This window comes from Colobus angolensis, unplaced genomic scaffold (genome assembly GCF_000951035.1).
Source record: "Colobus angolensis palliatus isolate OR3802 unplaced genomic scaffold, Cang.pa_1.0 Scaffold425, whole genome shotgun sequence".
Taxonomy (NCBI): domain Eukaryota; kingdom Metazoa; phylum Chordata; class Mammalia; order Primates; family Cercopithecidae; genus Colobus; species Colobus angolensis.
In genome coordinates, this window is record NW_012117655.1 from 1,060,134 (window position 1) to 1,082,352 (window position 22,219).

General features: G+C 34.0%; 1 protein-coding gene across 2 annotated transcripts in view; it reads left to right on the forward strand.

The window, feature by feature from the left end:
- The window catches only part of EHBP1 (EH domain binding protein 1), a 317,715-nt gene that overhangs the window by 213,493 nt on the left and 82,003 nt on the right, over positions 1–22,219 (forward strand). For both annotated transcript variants that reach the window (XM_011956827.1, XM_011956828.1), the window contains 4 exons: positions 1,319–1,497; positions 2,418–2,466; positions 6,885–7,787; positions 14,100–14,243. In XM_011956827.1, coding sequence (XP_011812217.1) covers positions 1,319–1,497; positions 2,418–2,466; positions 6,885–7,787; positions 14,100–14,243 — 1,275 coding nt within the window. The remainder of the gene's footprint in view (positions 1–1,318; positions 1,498–2,417; positions 2,467–6,884; positions 7,788–14,099; positions 14,244–22,219) is intronic.

The window sequence follows — 22,219 nt, forward strand, 5'->3', positions numbered from 1 at the left end:
TGACCTGTGAGCTTTTCAGCATTGACTTCGTAGAGATGATCATTTAAGGAATAGTACTTTGCTAGATTTATGGTTGTTTACATAATATTTTGTTAATCTGACAGTTAATAAAAAATGAGAAGTTATTTTAGTGGTGTTTCTTAGTAGTCTTCTCACAGAAGCAGTGAATGCATAAATCATAACTATGTGGGGTTGATGATTTTAATTGTTTGGTACTAACATGCTTTTGTCAAGTGGGGGCATCATTGATCTTTCTTAAGTAAGCAGTGTAGTAAGAATGCTTTGCTTTTTAAACTTAAATGATATTAGGAGTAAATACTTGTTCTCTTTTCATTTTGCTTTAGAGGACCTCTATTTAATATGTAAGTTTTCTTATAATAGCTAGCACTTTTAATTAATAGCAAGATTTAAAGTCCAGAAACATTTAACCATTTTCTTTGTAGTTTCCAATTGTACTAGCCTATAAGGTTACCATCACAAAATGCAGTTGTTATTCAGTAAAAGAAAATGGCATGGTTTTAATAATAATAAAAGTTTAGAATAAAATTGTTATTATAGAGTCTTAGGTTTGTTGTTATTATTGATGTTTTAAGTATATGAACAAGGGTAAAAGTATTTACTTATGATTTAAAACACACACACTACTAAGTCACCTAGTGTTCAAAAGTAGCTCTCAGTGATAATTAGAAAATATTTTGAGCATATCCAAAATACATACTGTTATGTGCTGTTGCCACCAACACCTGTTGCTAATAACTCTAAAACTGTTTTGCCATCATTAAATTTATATAAGAAGCATGTTTGAATATGGTTATCATTGTGCTGTTTACTTATAATGCATATATGAGTAGTGTATTTTTAAAACTAATGATAATTTTAATCTCTCCACTACTAGAAATTTGTGTTACATTTGGACCTTGAAATACATTATTTTTAACCTAGTCAAAAAGGAACCATATTTGTACATGATTGCATTTGGGGGAAATTTTGAGGGTGTGCGAGTTACATAGGTATTTAGCCTTAAGTATTTCAAAACTTTAACATCATGTTTCCATCAGTAAAGCTCCTGGCCTGTTCTTATGTATAAGTTTAAAATCTTGCATATCTACATCTTTGTCAGGCAAATGCCAAGGGCTAAAACTGGAGATAATTTAAGATTTATGTTTCCCTCTTGGAGGTTGCAGTTGTCGTGAATTTACAGTTGTGAAGGATCTAAACTGACATCAAAGTGTTCAAATGATCTGATTAGGTCAATTAATGTTGATTTTCATCTTCCATTAAATTCTTTTAATGTTTTCTTCTTTTCATTTTTTTTTAGCCAAGCCCTATACCAAGTCCTGTTTTGGGGCGAAAGCCAAATGCTAGTCAGTCTTTGCTTGTATGGTGTAAAGAAGTTACAAAGAACTATCGAGGAGTAAAAATCACCAATTTTACTACATCGTGGAGAAATGGTTTATCTTTTTGTGCAATATTACACCACTTTAGACCAGATTTAATGTAAGTAGAAACATTTTCCATTCCCTATGAATATTTTATACATAATAGACATTTTTTAAAAGAACATAAAATAATTTCTTAGCACATGTCCTGAAATAATTTGTATTTGTTTTATTACCCCCACCTCTTGCTTTCGAGAGATGTATGTCAGAAAGCTTTTCCTTTTTCATACCTAAAAACAATCTTTTCTCTTTTTAAAGAAAATGGTGGCTGGACGTGGTGGCTCACACCTGTAATCTCAGCACTTTGGGAGGCCAAGGCGGGGGGATCACCTGAGGTCAGGAGCTCGAGACCAGCCTGACTGACATGGAGAAACCCTGTCTCTACTAAAAATACAAAATTAGCCAGGCGTAGTGGTGCATGCCTGTAATCCCAGCTATTCGGGAGGCTGAGGCAGGAGAATCTCTTGAACCTGGGAGGCAGAGGTTTCGGTGAGCCAAGATCGTGCCATTGCACTCCAGCCTGGGCAACAAGAGCAAAACTCTGTCTCAAAAAAAAAAAAAAAAGAAAGAAAGAAAATGGTTTTTCTCCTTAATCTCAAAGAACTGACTTCAAATTATTATGAAAACTGTGTTAGTGTTAAAATGAGATGAGACAAATAAGCCTGTAATTCTTTACATTGACAACAAGGGATTACCTCATGGTAAATTTGGTTGTCAAGGCTAGTTTTTGGTCCCCTGCCTTAACCTCTCTTTTAGATGGAAAGCTTCAGGCAGTGAAACGTGTAATCATTGTTTTTATTCATTTATTTATTTATTTCCTTAATTTTCCACACTATTAGTTTTGTTGATTGAATTTTTGTGAAATTGCTAGTTACTCTTTAGTATTATTGAATGTCAAATTTTTAGATTCAGTTTGTTTTAAAAACAACTGTTTTTATCAAATATTGTATGTACCCACTGTGCTTTTTTCTCCCTCAGTGACTACAAGTCTCTGAATCCTCAAGATATTAAAGAGAACAACAAAAAGGTAAGAATTGATGCGCAAGAAAAATACATAGTTTCCATTTTGGCTTCTCTGCGGGTCTTTATTAATTTGGAGAAAGTGAGGCAGTTTTATGAGGTCATAACTACAACTCACAGAGTGTTGTCTGCTTACTGCAGTACATTAGGATACATGGTTTACTCTGGTTTATCATGAACTTTTAAAGACTATAAGTGCCAGGTTGGCATCATATTATAATATGCAAATTATCTTTTTAACTGTTGAATATTTGTTAAAGCATAGTGCTTTTATTCTAAGATTTGGCTTTTTAAAAATGCACCCAAAACTGTTGTGCCATAGCTGTTATATAAGTTTAGAAAAATATGTTGGTTGGGGATGAGAAGAAGAGCCTAATGGGTAAGCAAGAGAAAATACTTAGGTTCTGAGAAGCAAAAAGATATAAACCTTGGTTCTTTTCATTTTCTGGTGAACCATATACAAGTATGCGCTGCGTAACAACGTTTTGGTCAAAAACAGACCACATAGGTGGTGATGTACCGTAAGATTATAATACTTTATTTTTACTGTACCTTTTCTATGTTCAGGTGAACAAATACTTACCATTGTGTTACAGTTACCTACACTATTCAGTATAGGAATATGCTGTGCCGTTCTGTAGCTTAGGAGCAATAAGCTATACTGCATAGCCTAGGTATGTAGTAGGCTGTACCATCTAGGTTTGTGTAAGTACCCACTGTGCTGTTTACACAACAACAAAATCGCCTGACAGTGCATTTCTCAGCACATATCCCCATTGTTAAGCAACACATGACTGTATTTTCCCACATAATTAATCAATGTACTGAGATCAGAGCTTCCCAACTGGTATGGGGCAAGGGGATATCGATCCTTTCAGCCTTCAGGGCATCTATGTAAGGCTGAGTTGCTGGAGCCCTGGACTGGCTAACTGTGGCCACAGGCTGACTTACCTGTTTACCCCAGCACACAGTATGTGTGTTCTGTGTGCAAGGAGGGAAGCACCTAACTCAGCACACAGTAGGCACTGAATGTTTTTTCTACTGAATTGAATTCGTCAACTGAAAAATTAATGAAATTTATTATTGTCTTAGAACAGGAGTTCTTAACCTGTGATCTGTGGGTAGAAATCAGGGTGTTCTTTCTTGAACATGGTTGAGGGAAAAAATATATTTTACTTTCATAATTCCTCAACTGAAATTTAGCATTTCCTTTAACTATGAATTTAAGCAATAAACCACCATAGTGTTAGCCATGGCTGAAACTTTGTCACCTTTAGAAATCACAGATATTTTCGATATTTTCATGTCATGCTATAGTTGTTGCTGCAGATATCTGCAAATACCTTTTAAGCTTATAACTTCTTAAAATTAATTAGTGCAGTCATAAAAAGCACATGTATTACTACTTCCCAAATTCATTTTAAGTAATACTTTCATAGGTGTATTTTTCAGTATAATTGGTTTCTTTTGTGATTCTATATGTTTTATCCATGTAAAAACATTATTCTGAGAAGGGACCCATTGCCAAAAGGGTTCATGAGACAAAGTGGTTAAAGCCTCTGGTCTAAAGTTTTTAACATACTTTAAATTAAATAATTAAAATGACTGGTGATACAAAGTCTTGGAACCTTGATAGAAGTTCAATTAACAAGTCTTTAAATCAAAACAATTTTTCACTTGTATTGCTCTCTGAAACCAAAAATGTGCATTGCCATCAAAAAGGTTTTGTTTCTTCAGCCTGGGGAATGTTGCAAGACCCCATCTCTACAAAAAATGAAAATGTTAGCTCAGCATGGTGGCATGCACCTGTAGTCCCAGCTACTTGGGAGAATGAGGTGGGAGAATCGCTGGAGCCCAGGAGCCCAAGGCTGCAGTGAGCTAGGATCATGCCACTGCTCTCTAGCCTGATTGACAGAGCAAGACCCTGTGTCCAAAAACAAACAAACAATCAAAAATGCTTGTTTTTTCGCAAATGCATAATGCTGGCCGTAGAGCAATAAAAACCTGGCAGTTTCTATTGAAATATGCCACCAAAAAAAGATAATCTTTAAAAATCAGTATAGTTTTCTTACAGAAATCACCCTTCGGATGGGCATGTTACAAAGTAAATTGTTCTTATGAATTATTTCTTGTATAATTTTGGAGAGCCTGTGTCTATTAAAGTGAAATGCTTCTTTTTCATTAATTACAATTAAATTACATCTTTGGGTATGGCAGTGCTTTACCTCCATTTTCTTACATTTGAACAAAATGCTAAGCCATTTAAATACAGACATGAGCATTATAAAATAAACCATTTTTTAAAGTGGATGTTTCAACTTACTGTTCAAAATTTTGAAAAGAAAATATTGTTGATTTTACCTCGTTATAAATGTGTGAAGAATATGGGGAATCTCATTAAGGCTTAAGTCACACTTCTTTACATTAGCTTTTCATTAACTTGGTAATGGTAAGCATACTTTGGATTTACATATTACTCCATACAGAAGGCCATCCCATTAAAAATTTTTTTCAGTTAGATCTTCCAGTACAGACAATCATGGCTTTTGAAAGGCTTTATCTTTGATGATTCTATTCATTGTATTATTCAATAAATAATTGTTTTTACATAGTCTTTCCTTTCATCATTTGCTGCTTCTTACCTGATAGCTACATTGAGTACTTCTAGCTTCACACAGTTCTTCCCAATAACCCCATATGCCCCTGAATGAACTTAAAGCACCATAGGAAAACAATGCCTGTGTCTTAAATTTCATACAGATGCATAACATAACTGGCAGGAACTCCTCTTTACCAATTTAATAACATGTAGGAATGAATAAGATAATTTTCTTAGAAAGACCTCTTTTTTCACCACACACAAACAGGTAAAAAACAGTAGGTAGTTGACCAGGGCAGAAGAGATTAACCTTTGGGAAAAGTCCTTTATAAAGTGTAAACCTTGCTTACAAGAAACCTAGTTTGTTTTTAATTTTTTTTTTAGTGTAATTAGTGTATATAAAATGAATTGCTACATGAAGCAAAACACCAGCAGGAGTTTCCCCATAAGGAAGCTAATCATTTTCCCGGGTCTGTAAAAAGAGCTGAATAAAAAAAGGCATTTTCCTGTGACATCTGATCTTAAACAATATGTCAGTGTTTTTAGATAATTTGGGAATGTTTAGAATACTGCCTGTGGTGCTTTCCCTGATGGCCTGCTATTGATGCCTGTCAGTCAAGTTGTCAAGACACATGAAAAGGAAAATGACTTCAATTTTCCTAAAACATGTAAAATAACAAACAAGCCTATACATGCACACCAACTGAGTCATTCTCTCTAGTAAATATTTTGAGGTACCTATATTATGAAGCCTAGTGCTGTGAAAATTGAAGAGGTTTTAATATCACAATTTATTTTTCATTTTCTTTCTTACTTGTTCCTTAATGTTTGTTAAACTACAAGAATATGAGACAAAGATTAAATTCAAACATAGAAATGTACTTTAACAAGTAAGTGCAGAAGACTGATTCCTTTTGAATTGTTACATAATTTCCTAACATGTCTTTTAAGAAAAAATTTGAATTATGATCCTAGGTTCCTAAAAAGGGTAAACATTTTACATATCAGAGCAAGAATATATCTAGAGGGTTCTTTCTTTCTCTGAGAGTATATCTAAACCTTTAGCCATACTTTTAATGCTTCCTAGCAACACAATGCTGTTTTCAAGGGTTAGTTCAGGATAGTAATAATTAATTGTAAATTGAGAAACAGCTTTGATTATTCAAAACTAGAAAAACCTGATGTGCCATAGTCATTTAAAGGCTAACAAAAATAATACAATGCAGCTTTACATTCTCAACTAGGTTGTAGTACTCAGAACATTTCATTCTTTCCAAAATGAATGAATTAAAATGAAGTCACTCTTTTCATTATGAAAATCAGTCTTAATTGAGCATTTAAAAAATGTTTCTGTTTCTACGCTTAATTGCATTTATTTGTATTTTATATCAGGTAATCTAGTAGTTAGTCCTTTTGACTTCTCTAGCTGTGCTTTTCTTCACAAATCACTGCAATTACATGACCGTGGAAAAGAGAGGTTGATAGAAATGATAAAGCTCAATATGGATTAGTCTAATGTTTCTTTATACTTTAGTTCCTTATCTTAAAAGTCCATTCTCAGAGTTTTAAAAAATTTAACTCTCATTTTTGTGTATTTCCTTTATTGGAAAAAATATTTTAATTCTTATTTATTACACTTTTTTCTCTTGCCTCTCCCCCCACTTTTACACATGTTTGACTTTTGGAAACTTGTTATTTTCATGTGACATAATGTCGATAACATGTACCCTCCAATAACAACAACAACAATTAAAAATGTGCTCTTTTTAAAATGTATGAATTATGTGAACTGTTCAACATATCTTTTGTTTTTCCTTCCTTTGAAGGCATACGATGGATTTGCCAGCATAGGAATTTCCCGATTATTGGAACCTTCTGATATGGTATTATTAGCAATTCCTGATAAACTGACTGTTATGACTTATCTCTATCAAATAAGGGCACATTTCAGTGGCCAAGAGCTAAATGTCGTTCAGATAGAGGAAAACAGCAGTAAAAGCACATATAAAGTTGGAAACTACGAAACAGATACAAACAGCTCTGTTGATCAAGAAAAATTCTACGCAGAGCTTAGTGATCTGAAGCCAGAGCCTGAACTACAACAGCCCATCAGCGGAGCAGTAGACTTCTTATCACAGGATGACTCTGTATTCGTTAATGATAGTGGGGTTGGAGAGTCAGAAAGTGAGCATCAAACTCCTGATGATCACCTTAGTCCAAGCACAGCCTCCCCTTACTGTCGCAGGACTAGAAGTGACACAGAACCCCAGAAGTCTCAGCAGAGCTCTGGAAGGACTTCAGGATCTGATGACCCTGGAATATGTTCCGGTACAGATTCAACCCAAGCACAGGTTTTGTTAGGCAAAAAGAGACTATTGAAAGCTGAGACTTTAGAATTGAGTGACTTACATGTTAGTGATAAGAAGAAGGATATGTCTCCACCCTTTATTTGTGAGGAGACAGATGAACAAAAGCTTCAAACTCTAGACATCAGTAGTAACTTGGAGAAAGAAAAATTAGAGAATTCCAGATCCTTAGAATGCAGATCAGATCCAGAATCGCCTATCAAAAAAACGAGTTTATCTCCTACTTCTAAACTTGGATACTCATATAGTAGAGATCTAGACCTTGCAAAGAAAAAACATGCTTCCCTGAGGCAGACGGAATCTGATCCAGATGCTGATAGAACCACTTTAAATCATGCAGATCATTCATCAAAAATAGTCCAGGTAAGTGAATTAGAATGCTGAATACTATATTTAGTAATTAGTTATTCTCTGTTTTTGTTTCTTTTTGCATTCATAGATGTTACAAATGATTAAAGGTGAAGTGTAATGTCTATTGTAAAAATTCCTGAGGCATCCAGTAGTGTGCGCCAAAGTCCCCACTATTTGGGAGGCTGAGGAAAGAGGTTTGCTTTGGCCTAGGAGTTTGAAACCAGCCTGAGTAACATAGCGAGTCCCTGTCTCAAGAAAAGAAAAACCTGAAATATACCTGCTTTATATTTAAGATTTATGATCTAATATTTTAAGCCTACAATTCCCAATTTCAACATTGAAGGATATTGTGTAATAAGGCTATGAAAAAAAAATTGAAGGATAAAGAATGTCAACTTTTCAAATAAAAATGTTACTTATAAAAACAATATTCTACTATAAAATAAGTCAAAGTTGTTTCAATATTCCATTTAATAAGAACATCATTATAAAAATGTATAATGCCAAATTAAATATTTCCCATTTAAAGCGTTTTCCTTAGGTATTTTAATTGGTTTATTTAGTCCCATCATTATTTGTGGTTAAATATCCCAGCAGCATCCAAATTTCTCCTCATGAAGGGAATATTGTACAGTTTTAACCTTTCTCTTACTGATGATATTAATAGTTTACTATTTTTACTTGTATCTCTGGTACAGTCAGTTATAAGATATACTATTATTTTATGTACCACAACAAAAAAGAACAACATTGTCAATAAAATTATGATACCTGGTTTTCCTGTCACTCAGAATTTTTATATCTATTGAAAGAGCTCTTTTAGACTTATTCAGGCATAATTTGATCATATTAACACTCTTATGTATACATAAGGAGGAAATATTAGGCAAAATAAATTGATTAAGGTATTCCTAAAAGTTTTTCACATTTAGAATCCAACTCTTCTGAATCACTTTTTGATTTAGAATTGTTGGTATTCCCTTTTTTTTTTTTTCTGCACAGTTATCGTCTGTGCCATCAAAAGCATTGTTACAGTACATGGTTCTCAAAGCCAGATTTGGGGGCCTCTGAAGTTCTCCAAGTCCCTCTCCGAGAACACCGTAAGTTAAAGCTATTTTCATAATAATACTAGGGCATTGTTTGCCTTCGTCACACTCATTCTCTCACAAGAGTATAATGGCATTTTCTGAAAGTTACATGATTTGTGATATCTCAACAGATTGAATATAAAAGTAGATATAGGAATTCAGCTGCTTTCTTTTATATTGAGATTTGTAAAATATGTAAAATAATGCCATCCTTCTCAATTTTTGTTTTTAAAGTAATTATTTTCTATTAAAATGTGTTAACATCTAATGAGTTAATTGTGGCTACTTCTAAATGAAAAAAATAAGTATTTTTAAATTGTATCAGTTTTAATATCAAAAATGACAAATGTCAATAGATATAATCTATATAAGCAAGAGTTTTTTGGGATCCTCAATAATTTTTAAGAATTATGGGGATTTTGAGACCAAAAAATTGGAGAACTTCTGATTTTTTTTTTTTTTTTTGAAACAGAGTTTTGCTTTTGTTGCCCAGGCTGGAGTGCAATGGCACCATCTTGGCTCACCGCAACCTCTGCCTCCCAGGTTCAAGCAATTCTCCTGCCTCAGCCTCCTGAGAAGCTGGGATTACAGGCATGCACCACCACACCCGGCTACTTTTGTATTTTTAGTAGAGATGGGGTTTCTCCATGTTGGTCAGGCTGGTCTCGAACTCCTGACCTCAGGTGATCCACCCACCTCGGCCTCCCAAAGTGCTGAGATTACAGGTGTGAGCCACCATGTCCGGCCTGAACCTCTGAATTTATAGCATTTCTCCACAACTGTCTCTGGGATTTTCTTCCAGGTCAGTATACTCATTGATAATAGCACTGTCTTGGCTTTACCAGAAGGTCTCAACAGAAGATTTTTAGACAGTAATCTGGAGTTATGTTTCTTTCTCACATAGTCCTCAAGTGGTGTTGACTGAAACATCAAGGAATTGTCATCATGCCAACAGAAATATCAAACAATACATATATAGATAGACAACCATGTCTTGACTGCCACCTGAATGACAGAGAGTATAAGATTCTGCCATTTATAAGGTTTCAGAGGTGTCAAGAAAGAATTTACATATTAGGATTAAAGAAGTGTAATAGCTGTCAAAGCAAGCCCCTGTTCTCCTAATCATAAACCTCAAATCAAAAGTCCTAAGTAGCTAAATCTCTCTGAAAGCTTTCAGGACAGCATAATGTCCACACATAGTAGATAATCAATAAACATCTAGTAGTGATTGATAGTTGCAAGAACTTGATGACCCTAACTTGTAATATTCAATACAGATTTTTATTTTGTTTTTTTTTGTGGGGTAATGGAGTCTCACCCTGTCACCCAGGCTAGAGTGCAGTGGTGTGATCTTACCTTCGCCTCCTGGGTTCAAGTGATTCTCCTGCCTCAGCCTCCCGAGTAGCTGAGACTATGGGTGTGTACCACCATGCCCAGTTAATTTTTGTATTTTTAGTAGAGATGGGGTTTCACCATGTTGGCCAGGCTGGTCTCGATCTCCTGACCTCGGGTAATCCTCCTGCTTCACTCTCCCAAAGTGCTGGGATTACAGACGTGAGCCACCACACCTGGCCAGATTTTTCTTGAAAACCAGATTTTTAAGGCAAATATGTTTAGTTAAAACTAGAAATTGATTGATATTTAAAATGTTAAAATACCCTGGACTGGGAATCAGTAAGCCTGGATTCTCGTTTTGGCTCTCCCAATAAATTAGTAGTGTGACATGTTAACTAGCTATTTAGCCTCTCTCAATCTTATTTTCCATGTATGTTAAATGAAGTAATCTTTAAGAACCCCTTTAGCTGTGAAACTATCATTCTGTGATTCTATTCAGATGATTAAAGTGTACTGGATGATAGAAGCAACGTCTATTCATAGCTCCATATATGTTTTCTCTTTGGCCACTGACTTATTCAGAATTTTGCTTAGGGTAAGTTTAAAGGTTTTTATTGACACTGGATTGGCAAAAGTAATGTCTAACAATAAACACTGTAATATAGGTGCTGACATTTGGTAGGCTTTTAAAATTGTATATAGCAACTGAATTTTGGACAATTAAAAATCTTTTTCCCTTTTGTACACAGTATTTCAATTCTCAGATACACATCTTTTTACATTTTAACTTCTCAATCAATATATTATTTATAATAGATAGTATATTAGAGTTTAATTGACAATGTTTGTTCTTAGTAGTTCATAAAATAATAGTAATTCTTACAATTAAAACCATTGGATTAGAGGAAATTTAGTAACTTTAATATGACTTTGTATACTTAACAAAGTCATAATGTTGTCCATTTGGGTGCCTAATACATGTGATGACAGTTATCTATCTTACACATATCTCTTAAACTTTACAACCCATAAGGTAAGTAGTCAAATTCTATATTATATATGGGAAATCTGGGGTTTGCGGAGTTACTTAAGGTTATATGATAAATGTTAAAGTTTGAATTCAAAAACAACCTTGTCTTCAAAGTCTGTGCTTCTCCACTTGATGCATATAACATCTTTACTTATCGTAATAGCATTAAAAAATAATTGTAGCCCAAACATAATGTGGTCAACATTACTGAAGGGCAATTTAACAATGTGCATCAAATTCCTTAAAAATCTTTATCTCATTAGATCCTACTTTCAGGAATTTTTCATAAGGAAATAGTTAGAATTGTATAATATGGCCGGGCGCCGTGGCTCATGCCTGTAATCCCAGCACTTTGGGAGGCCGAGGCAGGCGGATCACCTGAGGTCAGTTCGAGACCAGCCTGACTACATGGAGAAACCCCGTCTCTACTAAAAATACAAAAGTAGCCAGGGTGGTGGCACATGCCTGTAATCCCAGCTACTTGGGAGGCTGAGGCAGGAGAATTGCTTGAACCCGGGAGGCGGAGGTTGCGTTGAGCCGAGCTGGCGCCATTGTACTCCGGCCTGGGCAACAAGAGCGAAACTCCGTCTCAGAAAAAAAAAAAAAAAAGAATTGTATAATAAAAATGTACCTCTAAAGATATTCATAAAAGCATTATTTATGACAGTAAAAGATTGTGTGCAACCTAAATGTTCAGCAAAATAAGACCAAGTTAGCTAACGTATGATGCGTCTATACAATGTAATGTTAGGTAGCCAATTAAAACTCATGTTTTAGGCTGGGCATGGTGGCTTACCTATAATCCCAGTACTTTGGAGGTTGAAGTGAGAGGATTGCTTGAGCCTGAGAGGTCAAGGCTGCAGTAAGCCGTGATTGTGCCATTGGACTCCAGTCTGGGTGACAGAGCAAGACCCTGTCTCAAAAAAGTAAAATAATAAAATAATTTTAAAATTATGTTTAAAAGAAAATGCTCAAAATACAATAAGTGAAGAAAAAAAAAAAAGCATGATTCTACAGTTATTATCTCTGGGTACCAGGACTACTACTAATTTTTATTTATCTTCTTTTTAACTTGTATTTATTTTCTGAAATCTCTGTAGTGAATTGCATTTCTAGCTAGGAAAATTTTTTTTAAAATTGTGTTTTTGTGCTCTTAAACACAATTGGTGATTTTATAGTCTTTTGGTGATTTGATTTTGTTCTTAAGACCAAAACATTTTTTCACTGTCTTTGTAGCTGTTTGGAATCACCAAAAGACTATAAAATCACAGAATTCAGAGCTGGTGGAATCTTAAAGATGATCTCTCATTTCAAAGATTAAGAAATCGAGGGATTAAAACAAATACTTAAACGTTTATTCAGTGCTTGCCATGCACCAGTGCTCAGTACATTATGCTATTATTTAATCTTTGCCCTATCCTTCTGAGAGTTGGTCTATTTCTATCCTTATTTTATAAACGAAGAAACTGAGGCTTAGATAAATTAACTTGCCCATAATTAAGTGGTGGAACTGATATTTGAACCCAGGTCTGTCTGACTCCACATCATGTAATGGAATGCAGTACGTTTTTAACTGACCTGCTCAATGTTACATTGCTTATTATTAGTGGAAGAGGGATTAACAGCCTGATGTCTTGACTGAAAATTCAGTGTTCATTTAATTAATTTTGTCTGTTTTTGAGACACTGTTGATATTGTAACTAAACTTTATTGTGTCCTATTCAACATGAACTTAGACTTATCATTATCACTTATACATTTTATTTGTATCTGTTAAGAATTTTTGTTTAATCCTCTTAAAAATCTTGGGTGATGAAAATGTCCTGGAATTAGGTAGTGGTGATAGTTCATAACCTTATGAAATACTAAAAAGCACTGAATTGTACACTTTAAGAAAAATCTTTTCTTCTTTAAGATTATAGAAAAAAAGCTCTAAAAATAGTTACAGTAAAATATAAAGACCACAAAGAAACCCAAAATGCTGAACTAATCTTTAAAAAGATGGTTTCACGTAATATGAAATAAAGTAATAACTATACTTATTTTATTTTCCTTGACAGTGATACTTATGATTGAACCAAAACTATGCAATGAAAGGGAATTAAAAGAAATTAAGTGTCAGATAATAGTAATAGACATCTAAAGCCAGAAGTTGGTTACTTAGTAGAAAAAAAAGGAATTTGGACTATAAGGAGTATGAATATTTGTGCTTTTGGTTAATGTATTTAAGAACTGATCTCTGTTGATGGACGATATCTGTTGTTCTCCAAAATTATATTGTAAAATTACAGATTAATCCAGGAGAATACTTTTTCAATTATAATATTTTCAGTTGTTTTGTTATAAGGATAGTGAGCAATGGAGAAGACTAGTTTTACTTTTTTTAATGAAATATAATAACTTTGAATTTTCTATAAACATTCGCAAGAATTTAAAGGATTATTGCCACAGATATTTAATATTTATCAACGTTCAAATTTGGAAGACATGTTGTTATCAATTCTATAAGACTGAAAATAAAACTCTGAACTTTAAAAAAGTCTTTGTCAGATTATACTGTGTTTATGAGCAAATAGAATATATAGAATATATATTAGCCTTATACCTAACGAGAATATGTTCTAATAAAATTATAATTAAATTTAATCCAGTTTTAGACACTAAAAATGTATTTCCCTCATATCAAGATTTATATATTCATTCCATGGTTTCTAGTCAACATTAACATTCTTTGTAGGTAATCTCATGAAGCTACAATCTTATTCATGATCTCTATTATTTCAGCAGATTGTCTAACCTTTCATTAGTTTATAAATGTAGATTACCAGTTCTTTTTTTGGCTTCTAATTCTGTATCTTTGCTTTTAAGCATCGAATGTTATCTAGACAAGAAGAACTTAAGGAAAGAGCAAGAGTTCTGCTTGAGCAAGCGAGAAGAGATGCAGCCCTAAAGGCGGGGAATAAGCACAGTACCAACGCAGCCACCCCATTCTGCAACAGGCAGCTAAGTGATGTGAGGAGCATTGGTTAAAAAAGACCATAAGTTGTTAATTGTAATCACGGGGAGGAGGGAAGTAATTTGCTTGTATTTTTGCTATGTTATTTTTCTACAGACTGTACGTTGTAAATACTTAGTGCACTTACTGAACTGATAAAGATAAATTCATACTTGTAGGACCATTTGGTCATTATTCCTACAAAGCAGTGTTAGTGATGAGGAAAAGTAAGATCTGGGAATATAATTTCCACATATGCATGAATAATCTGTTGTTAGTTTATATTTTATAACTGTAGTTGTACTCTAAGACTGTATTTTGTCAGTGGAGGTTAATTTTATTGGAAATGTTAGAATATAATAATGATGTCTATTATTTATTGAATACCTACTAAGTATTTCAGGAGCAGTAATTTTTATTTTACTTAACGCCATGGAGACTGAGGCCAGTAGGCAAGGTAACCTGTACGAGGTCACAGAGTCAGTAAACCGTGAATCCAGGATTTGAACCTGAGCCTTATTGGATTCCAGAGTCAGGCCACTTTCCTATCACATACTGCCATCTTTGTATTAAACCACATTTTTGTACATATTTTTGTGTAGTGCTTCACAGATAATAATGAACGTATAATAATGTGCCCTTAAAATTTAGGACACAAACATCTTCATGAATCAGAAAACTGACAGTCTCACCATAGCACCATCATGTGTTAGTAGTTTTTCCCAGAAAGAGCAGCCGTGTGCCATATAGCTAGGTAGCTACATGCCAGGTTGGTCACCTTGTTGCATTTGTTTCACGTTTACCCAAAGAAGTACCCTATTGCTTATGAGACTGTGCTTTGAACAGTCCCAAGATATTTTCCCACCCTTCCTCTTTCAAGTTATCTATTGTTGCATTAAAAACAACTGCAGGGCTCGGCACGGTGACTCACGCCCGTACCCAACACTTTGAGAGGCTGAGGTGGGAGGATCACTTGAGTCCAGGAGTTTGAGACCAGCCTAGGCAATAGTGACACCCCGTCTCTACTTACAGAAACACACACACACACACACACACACACACAGCAGAACTTACTGGCAAAAAACAACCATCTGATTAGGTTAATAGATTCTGTGAGTTAAGAATTCAGATAGGACACAGAGGTAGTGGCTTGTTTATGTTCCATGACGTCTGGGGCTGGCTTTCAGCTAATAATACCTCTGCCAGACTGTCAGTTGGAACACCTACATGTGGCCTCTCCATATGGTCTCTTTACTTCTCTAGTGTGGGCTTCCTCATAGCATGGTGGCTGACTTCCAAGAACAAGTGTCCCAGTGGAATAAGCCATAAATATGTGGCATTCTTATGATCTAGCTTTTCTTTATAACAAAATCACTCTAAGTTTATTGTAAGAAAGGAAAATTAGTGGCAAATTTCAGTTATGAACATAGATGTAAAAATCCTGTAGAAAATACTAACAAATTCAACCCAGAAATGTTTTAAAAAGTTAACATACCATGGTCAATTTGGATTTATTCTAGGAATGCAAGATTGTTTAATTTTTCAAAACTCAAGCAATGTAATTGACAACATTAACTGAATAAAGAAAAATCAAGCAGATATAGAAAAAGGTTGGAAAAATACCAACATCTATTCATGATCCATAGAGAGAGAAGAACCACATTTCTTAGCCTCTAGGGATAGAAAGGAACTTTATTACTTTATTAATCTGCTAAAATGTATGCATAAAAAGCCTATAGCAAACATACTTAATTGTGAAATACTGAAAGCTTTCCATTTGTAGCAGATTAAAAGACAGGCAATTCCACTATCACTTCTGTTCAATATCATAATGGGGAACCTAAGACAAGAAAAAGAAATAAAAAGGTATAACATATGAAAAGTGACCAATAAAATTACCATTATTCACCAGAAATATGATTTGTACATGGAAAATTCTCCCAAAATTACAAGATTACTGGACATAAAATTAATATTTGAAAATAAATTATATTTCAGTAAGATACACAAATGGCCAACAAGCTCATAAGAAATACCTTTAGTATCATTAGTTATCAAGCATATGAAACTCAAAGTCACAGTGAGATACCACTATGAGAATGGCTAAAATTTAAAAGACTGACAGTAACAAGTGTGGGAGGAATCTGGAGCAACTAGAACTCTCACATTTTGCCAGTAGGAATGTGAAATGGTACAACCATCTTGAAAAACAGGCCATTGCTTATGAAGCTAAACATACACTTACATGACCCCAGCAATTCCATTTTAAGGTATATAACTAAAAAAACTAAAAACACATGGTTATTCGAAGAATTTTACACAAAATTTCAGAGCAGTTTTGTTTGTAGTACCCAGAAACAGGGCAGAATTTAAATGTCCATCACCAGACAAGTGAATAAACACATCCTGATATAGCCATACAATATAATATTACACCAGCAATACAAAGGAACAGGACCCTGAGATGCACAATAATGTAAATGAATCTTGGAGATATTATGCTGAGAACACAAAACAGGGCATATATAATTACATTCACGTGAAATTCTACAACAGGCAAAACTAATGTAGCATGACAGAAGGCCAACTGGTGGTTGCCTGATGCCAGGGTAGGTGGGATATCATGAGCAAACTTCCTAGAGGGATGGAAAATATTTATAGCTTTATTGTGTCTGATTACACAGGTGTGTACATTCGTTAAAATGTCAAATTTAAAATGGGTGCATATTACTAGATGTAAATTATATCTTAAAGTTTATCTTTTAAAATTATTTATTACAAACAAAAAGTTTTAAAATATTTACGGGAACATTAAAAATGCATAGTATGCTAAGAATAAAGCTAACAAGAAATATGCAAGACCTTTAGGCAGAAAACTAAAACATTCTGAAAGATATAAAAGAATAAATAAATGGGCATATTACGTTTATAGATTAGAAGACTCAATTTTTTAAACATTTTATTGCGGTAAGAACAGTTAACATGAGAGCTACTTTTTTAAAAAAAAATTTGAGTGGATACAATGTTTTATTGCAGATCTGCATTACTTATTCATGTTGCTTAGATGAAACTCTATTCCTATAGATTAGTAACTGCCCATTTCCCCCTCCCTCCAGTCCCTGTCTGCCACTATTTCACTGTTTGATTCCATGAATCTGACTATTTTAGATACTTTATATAAGTGGAATCATGCAGTATTTGTCTTTCTATAACTGGCTTATTTCACTTAGCATAATGTCATAGAGGCTTATCTATGTTGTAGAATGTGACAGGACTTCCTGCTTTTTTAAAGCTGAATGGTATTCCACTGTATATATATACCACATTATTTTTATCCATTTATCTGTCAGTAGACATTTAGGTGGTTTTCACATCTTGGCTATTGTGAACAATGCTGCAGTGAACATAGGAGTGCTAAAATCACTTCAAGATCTCGATTTCAGCTTTATTGGATAAGTACCCCGAAGTGGGATTGCTGGATATATGGTAGTTCTGTTTTCAGTTTTTTGAGGTACCTTCATACTGTTTTGCCATAACAGTTGCACTATTTTATATTACCACCAACGGTGTGCAAGGATTCCACTTTCTCCACATTCTCACCAAAACTTGCCACTTTTGTTTTTTAGATAATAGCCATTCTAACAAGCATGGAGTGATATCTCGTGATCTTGATTTGCATTTTCCTGATGACTAGTGACATTGAACATCTTTTCATGTACCTGTACCTGTTGTCCATTTTTATGTCTTCTTTGAAAAAATGTCTATTCACATCCTTAGCCCACTTTTTAATCAGGTTAACAGTTTGTTTTGGGGGATGGGGGTGGCTATTGAGTTATAGGAGTTATTATTTATTACTTAAAGGACCACTGGTTTAAAACTTCTTTAGCAGTTTCTTTATTTTATTCCTCTGTAGTTTGTTTCTATACACCTAAACTAAGTCCTTCTGGTGAATACCAAAAATAATGAGAAGAGCTATTTTAATAATTGCTATTATAGGACTTAAATAGAAGCATGTAGTCATGGGACAATGTCCATGTACTCAGTACAGTTAGCTACTTGTGAGACTTTTGTATTTAGTTCTGGGCTGAGAGAAAGTGAGAATTTACAGGGTTAAAGTATTGAAAGCAAAGGTTTACTTGTAAGAAAGAAAGGTTTACAAAACGTAAAGAAGAGATAACTGGGAAATAGCTTAAGTGATCATTCGAATATATGAAGCCTCAAAATCCATCTGGTAGCCCCACTTACCTAAGAGAATAAACTTCCCAACTACTCATCATGGCCTCGTGTCCTTGCAAATCCTGTCCCCTCCCTTTACAGCCTCATCTCTTACCTGTCTCTCATTTTTTTATTCTACAGTCCAGTTATAAGTTGCTTACTGTATCTAAAATGTGCCATACTCTCATTCTTGTGTCAAGCATTTGCTGTTGTTGCCTTGAAATATCCATCTTCCCTTATTAGTTTCTACTGAAATAGCACTGAAACTGAAATAGCACTTCGATAAACACTCTCCTAATGGCTCCTTGCAGTGAAGTTAATTCTCTTTCCTATGTCTTTTTCTATTATTCTCTACCATAGCATGCATTCATCCCAATATAATTATCTAATTACAAATCTCTTTCTCTCATTCAACTGTGAACTATTTCAAAGTTCAAGGACCTTGTATCTCCAGCATCAAGTAATAGTATTTAGTAAATGTTTGTTGAATGAATAAATGAAGGGAATAGTGACAGGCTATTTTTCATATCCTCTGAGTGTCAACTAATAAAAAATGAGCTTAAACGTGAAAACTTTGCTATAAGGAGCTTCTTAGTAGGTTTATAAACAGGAAAAATAAGTGTTTTTCTGAAGGTCTTTAAAACAGAATTGAGCAGAGGAAGTTAGTGTTCCCTTGTCTGAAGTCAGTTACAGATAAGATTACTTTTGCCACTTGGGGACTTAAGCTTATATCATTCTTTTCTTGCTATTCTCGAATTGTACATTATGATACCTTTCTTTGTTGTTATGATGTGTGTATGCCAAATCCTTACACACACCTGCTTTTCCCATATTCTGGGACTCTGATTAGAGTTCAGCTTTCAGTTCTGCCTTGAATCACAATACTGCAAAACATTCCCTTTCAAAATGAGTGCAGCTTTAGACTGCTAGCCTGGAAAGCTGTTTCTAAGACACTGAAAACAACTCTTGGTAATCTTATTGGGTGGATCCTTACGTACAGACTCCACCTAAGTTATCCTCAGGAAAGATTTAAGCTATAATTTCCCTTAAAGGACAACTCACAAACACAGATACCATAAACCTTTTAATTTTTTCTGAATTTTTGGCAGGACTACCATTGCATATTTTAGTGAATACTTGGTACGACTACTTATTGCCTTTCAAGTTTTTTTCATGAAAGTCGTTTATATGATTCATTCGTATCTTTGTGCCTTTAGAAACTCCTTTAACCTGTTTCATTTGCTCCCTGAAATTATGTCTATAGGAGACAGATTTCGTTGCTCTGGGTCTGTATTTTATGTTTCTTTTCTTCCTGTTCCTTTTGTTGTATGAAGATTTTCAAAGGTTGGATTTTACTAATATAAGTTTTAGGTATGATATTTGTGTTTTTCATTTTTTTCCACATGTACTTTAAATGATTTTTTTAAGTGCAACTCAGGAGTTTGGTAGCTTCAGCAGTCCACCCAATGTGTAATTCAAAGGAGACTTCTTGATTGTATAATATATAAACAAAGACACGAAGAAAATGTAATTTTTTTCAAGAAAATATTTCTTTTTTTATTATTTTTCTTTATTACTCTCATTTCCCCATACACTTTTCACCCAGATATGTACAAATAGAATTTTAAAAGCGAATCTTGCCTGTAATCCCAGCACTTTGGAAGGCTGAGGCAGACAGATCACCTGAGGTCAGGAGTTTGAGACCAGCGTGACCAACATGGCGAAACCCATCTCTACTAAAAATAGAAAAATTAGTCAGGCATGGCGGCGCACGCCTATAGTCCCAGCTACTCAGGAGGCTGAGGCACAAGAATCGCTTGAACCCGGGAGGCAGAGGTTGCAGTGAGCCAAGATTGTTCCACTGCACTCCACCCTGGGCAACAGACTCCATCTCAAAAAATAATAAAATAAAATAAAAATAAAAAATAAAAGCTAATCTGTTTCAGATGCTTTTGCTAATTATTTTGCATTGGAATATAATTGCTTTTTAAAAAATGCATTTAAGAAGCCTACCATTACATTTAATAATACTGATATACTTGTATAGGTATCTGAAAGGGATGTTTGCATTTTATGTGCTTAAGTTTAGAATTCATACACTCTAAGCAAAATAAAGGATGATAGTCCTGCTACCCACAATTCTTGGAATTTTTTTTAGCGTATTAGTGAAGCATTTTGAACATATCAGAAGAATGATGCTGCATACGTTTAATTATAACTTTTTTAACAGAATAAAATCTATTTTATAAGTAGAAAATCTAAAAAAATCTAAAAAGAGAATCAGGATGAAACTTCAGTGTAATTAGTCTAATCATAATGATCAATGAATTTATAAATATGTTTGTTTTTGTTTTGTTTAAGCAGTAATTATGTATGGTTTGAAGATAGTTGTTAGGTATCTGGATGGCGTTTTAGAAAGAACTATCAGGAAGTAATTACAATGCTATTATAAAACAGACTTGAAGTTTTTCTCCTAACATTTCATCTGTTAGCATAATGGCCCACCCATTACACTCAACTGGTTTAGGAGCCTTTTCTCACATAGCAGGTAGCAGGGTCAAACTGCAAGTTAGCAGCAAGTCCTGGAAGGTTTACGGTATCTATCTTTAAAAACCTGAAGGAATGTTTGAATCCTTTAAATAAAACAGTATACATGGGAAAGGATTTTAGTTTGGTCAGCTCTTAGTTAACTGCAAAGACCAGTAACCACACGGTGACTTTTTTTTAAACTCACCTTTGGACATGAATCCAAATGGCTTAAGAGAACTAAGAGAATGCAAGTTGCTCTTTTGCAAATTAAACCTTTGACAGGTATTTTATTGCCATGAAGGGTGAGACATCAGCCACATACTTTTGATGTTGATTGGAAATTATTGATTTAAATGGCACTAGTCTGTCATGCTGATAATTGTAGCAGATTTAGATAAGATCACTAGATCTTCTCCAAGTAATAAAAGAAGCATTTGCCATTCAATTGGTAAAAAACACTAAACTTTTTTTGATAATCTGTAATAGTAACTTTTTCTGTAGTTTTCATATATATGTGTTCTAAGTATATATCATCATACAAATATGTATAAGATTATACTTACATATTTATGAATATTGGCTGTGTTAGTTAAATAGACTCTTAGGAATCAAAGCTTTAAATTAAGTTCAAGTTAAAATTTTGTATTTTCCCTAATTACACATATTATCAGTTCTACTGTTAGGAAGAAGTATGTTAACTTTACATTTGTCATTTTGTATGAAAGGACTTCAATTATCACTTATTTAAAAATCTAAGACCTTTAATAACATACAGAGTGAATTTTTAGTTAAAAAATCTAAAACCTTTAATAACATACAGATTTTATTTAGGAGTTTTTATTCTCCTTATGAGCTAGAATGTCTATGCCCAGGGCACTGAAATGAAAATATATCCTCATTTTTTACTTCAACACAATCACCAAAAGATTTAATGTACAAAATCCATTTCAGACCAGTAAGACACTTTGAATGTAGAGCTGATCTTTTTATATGGTTGCATTTTAGAGAAGAATGCTGGCGTACTTCTATGTTCAGCATAAATAGCTCTATACAAAGCAGCGGTTTTTATTCCGTATTATTTTAAATAATAGTTTATCTATTATGTCTAAATGTAAGTTGATTTGAAGTCTGCTATCCTAACAATAGTTACTAGACTTCTTAGAAAACATATTGTTAGCTTGCTAGCATATCTTCAAAGTCATACAAAATACCAGCATTGTTGTGGAGGAAAAAAAAACCTCAAGCATCT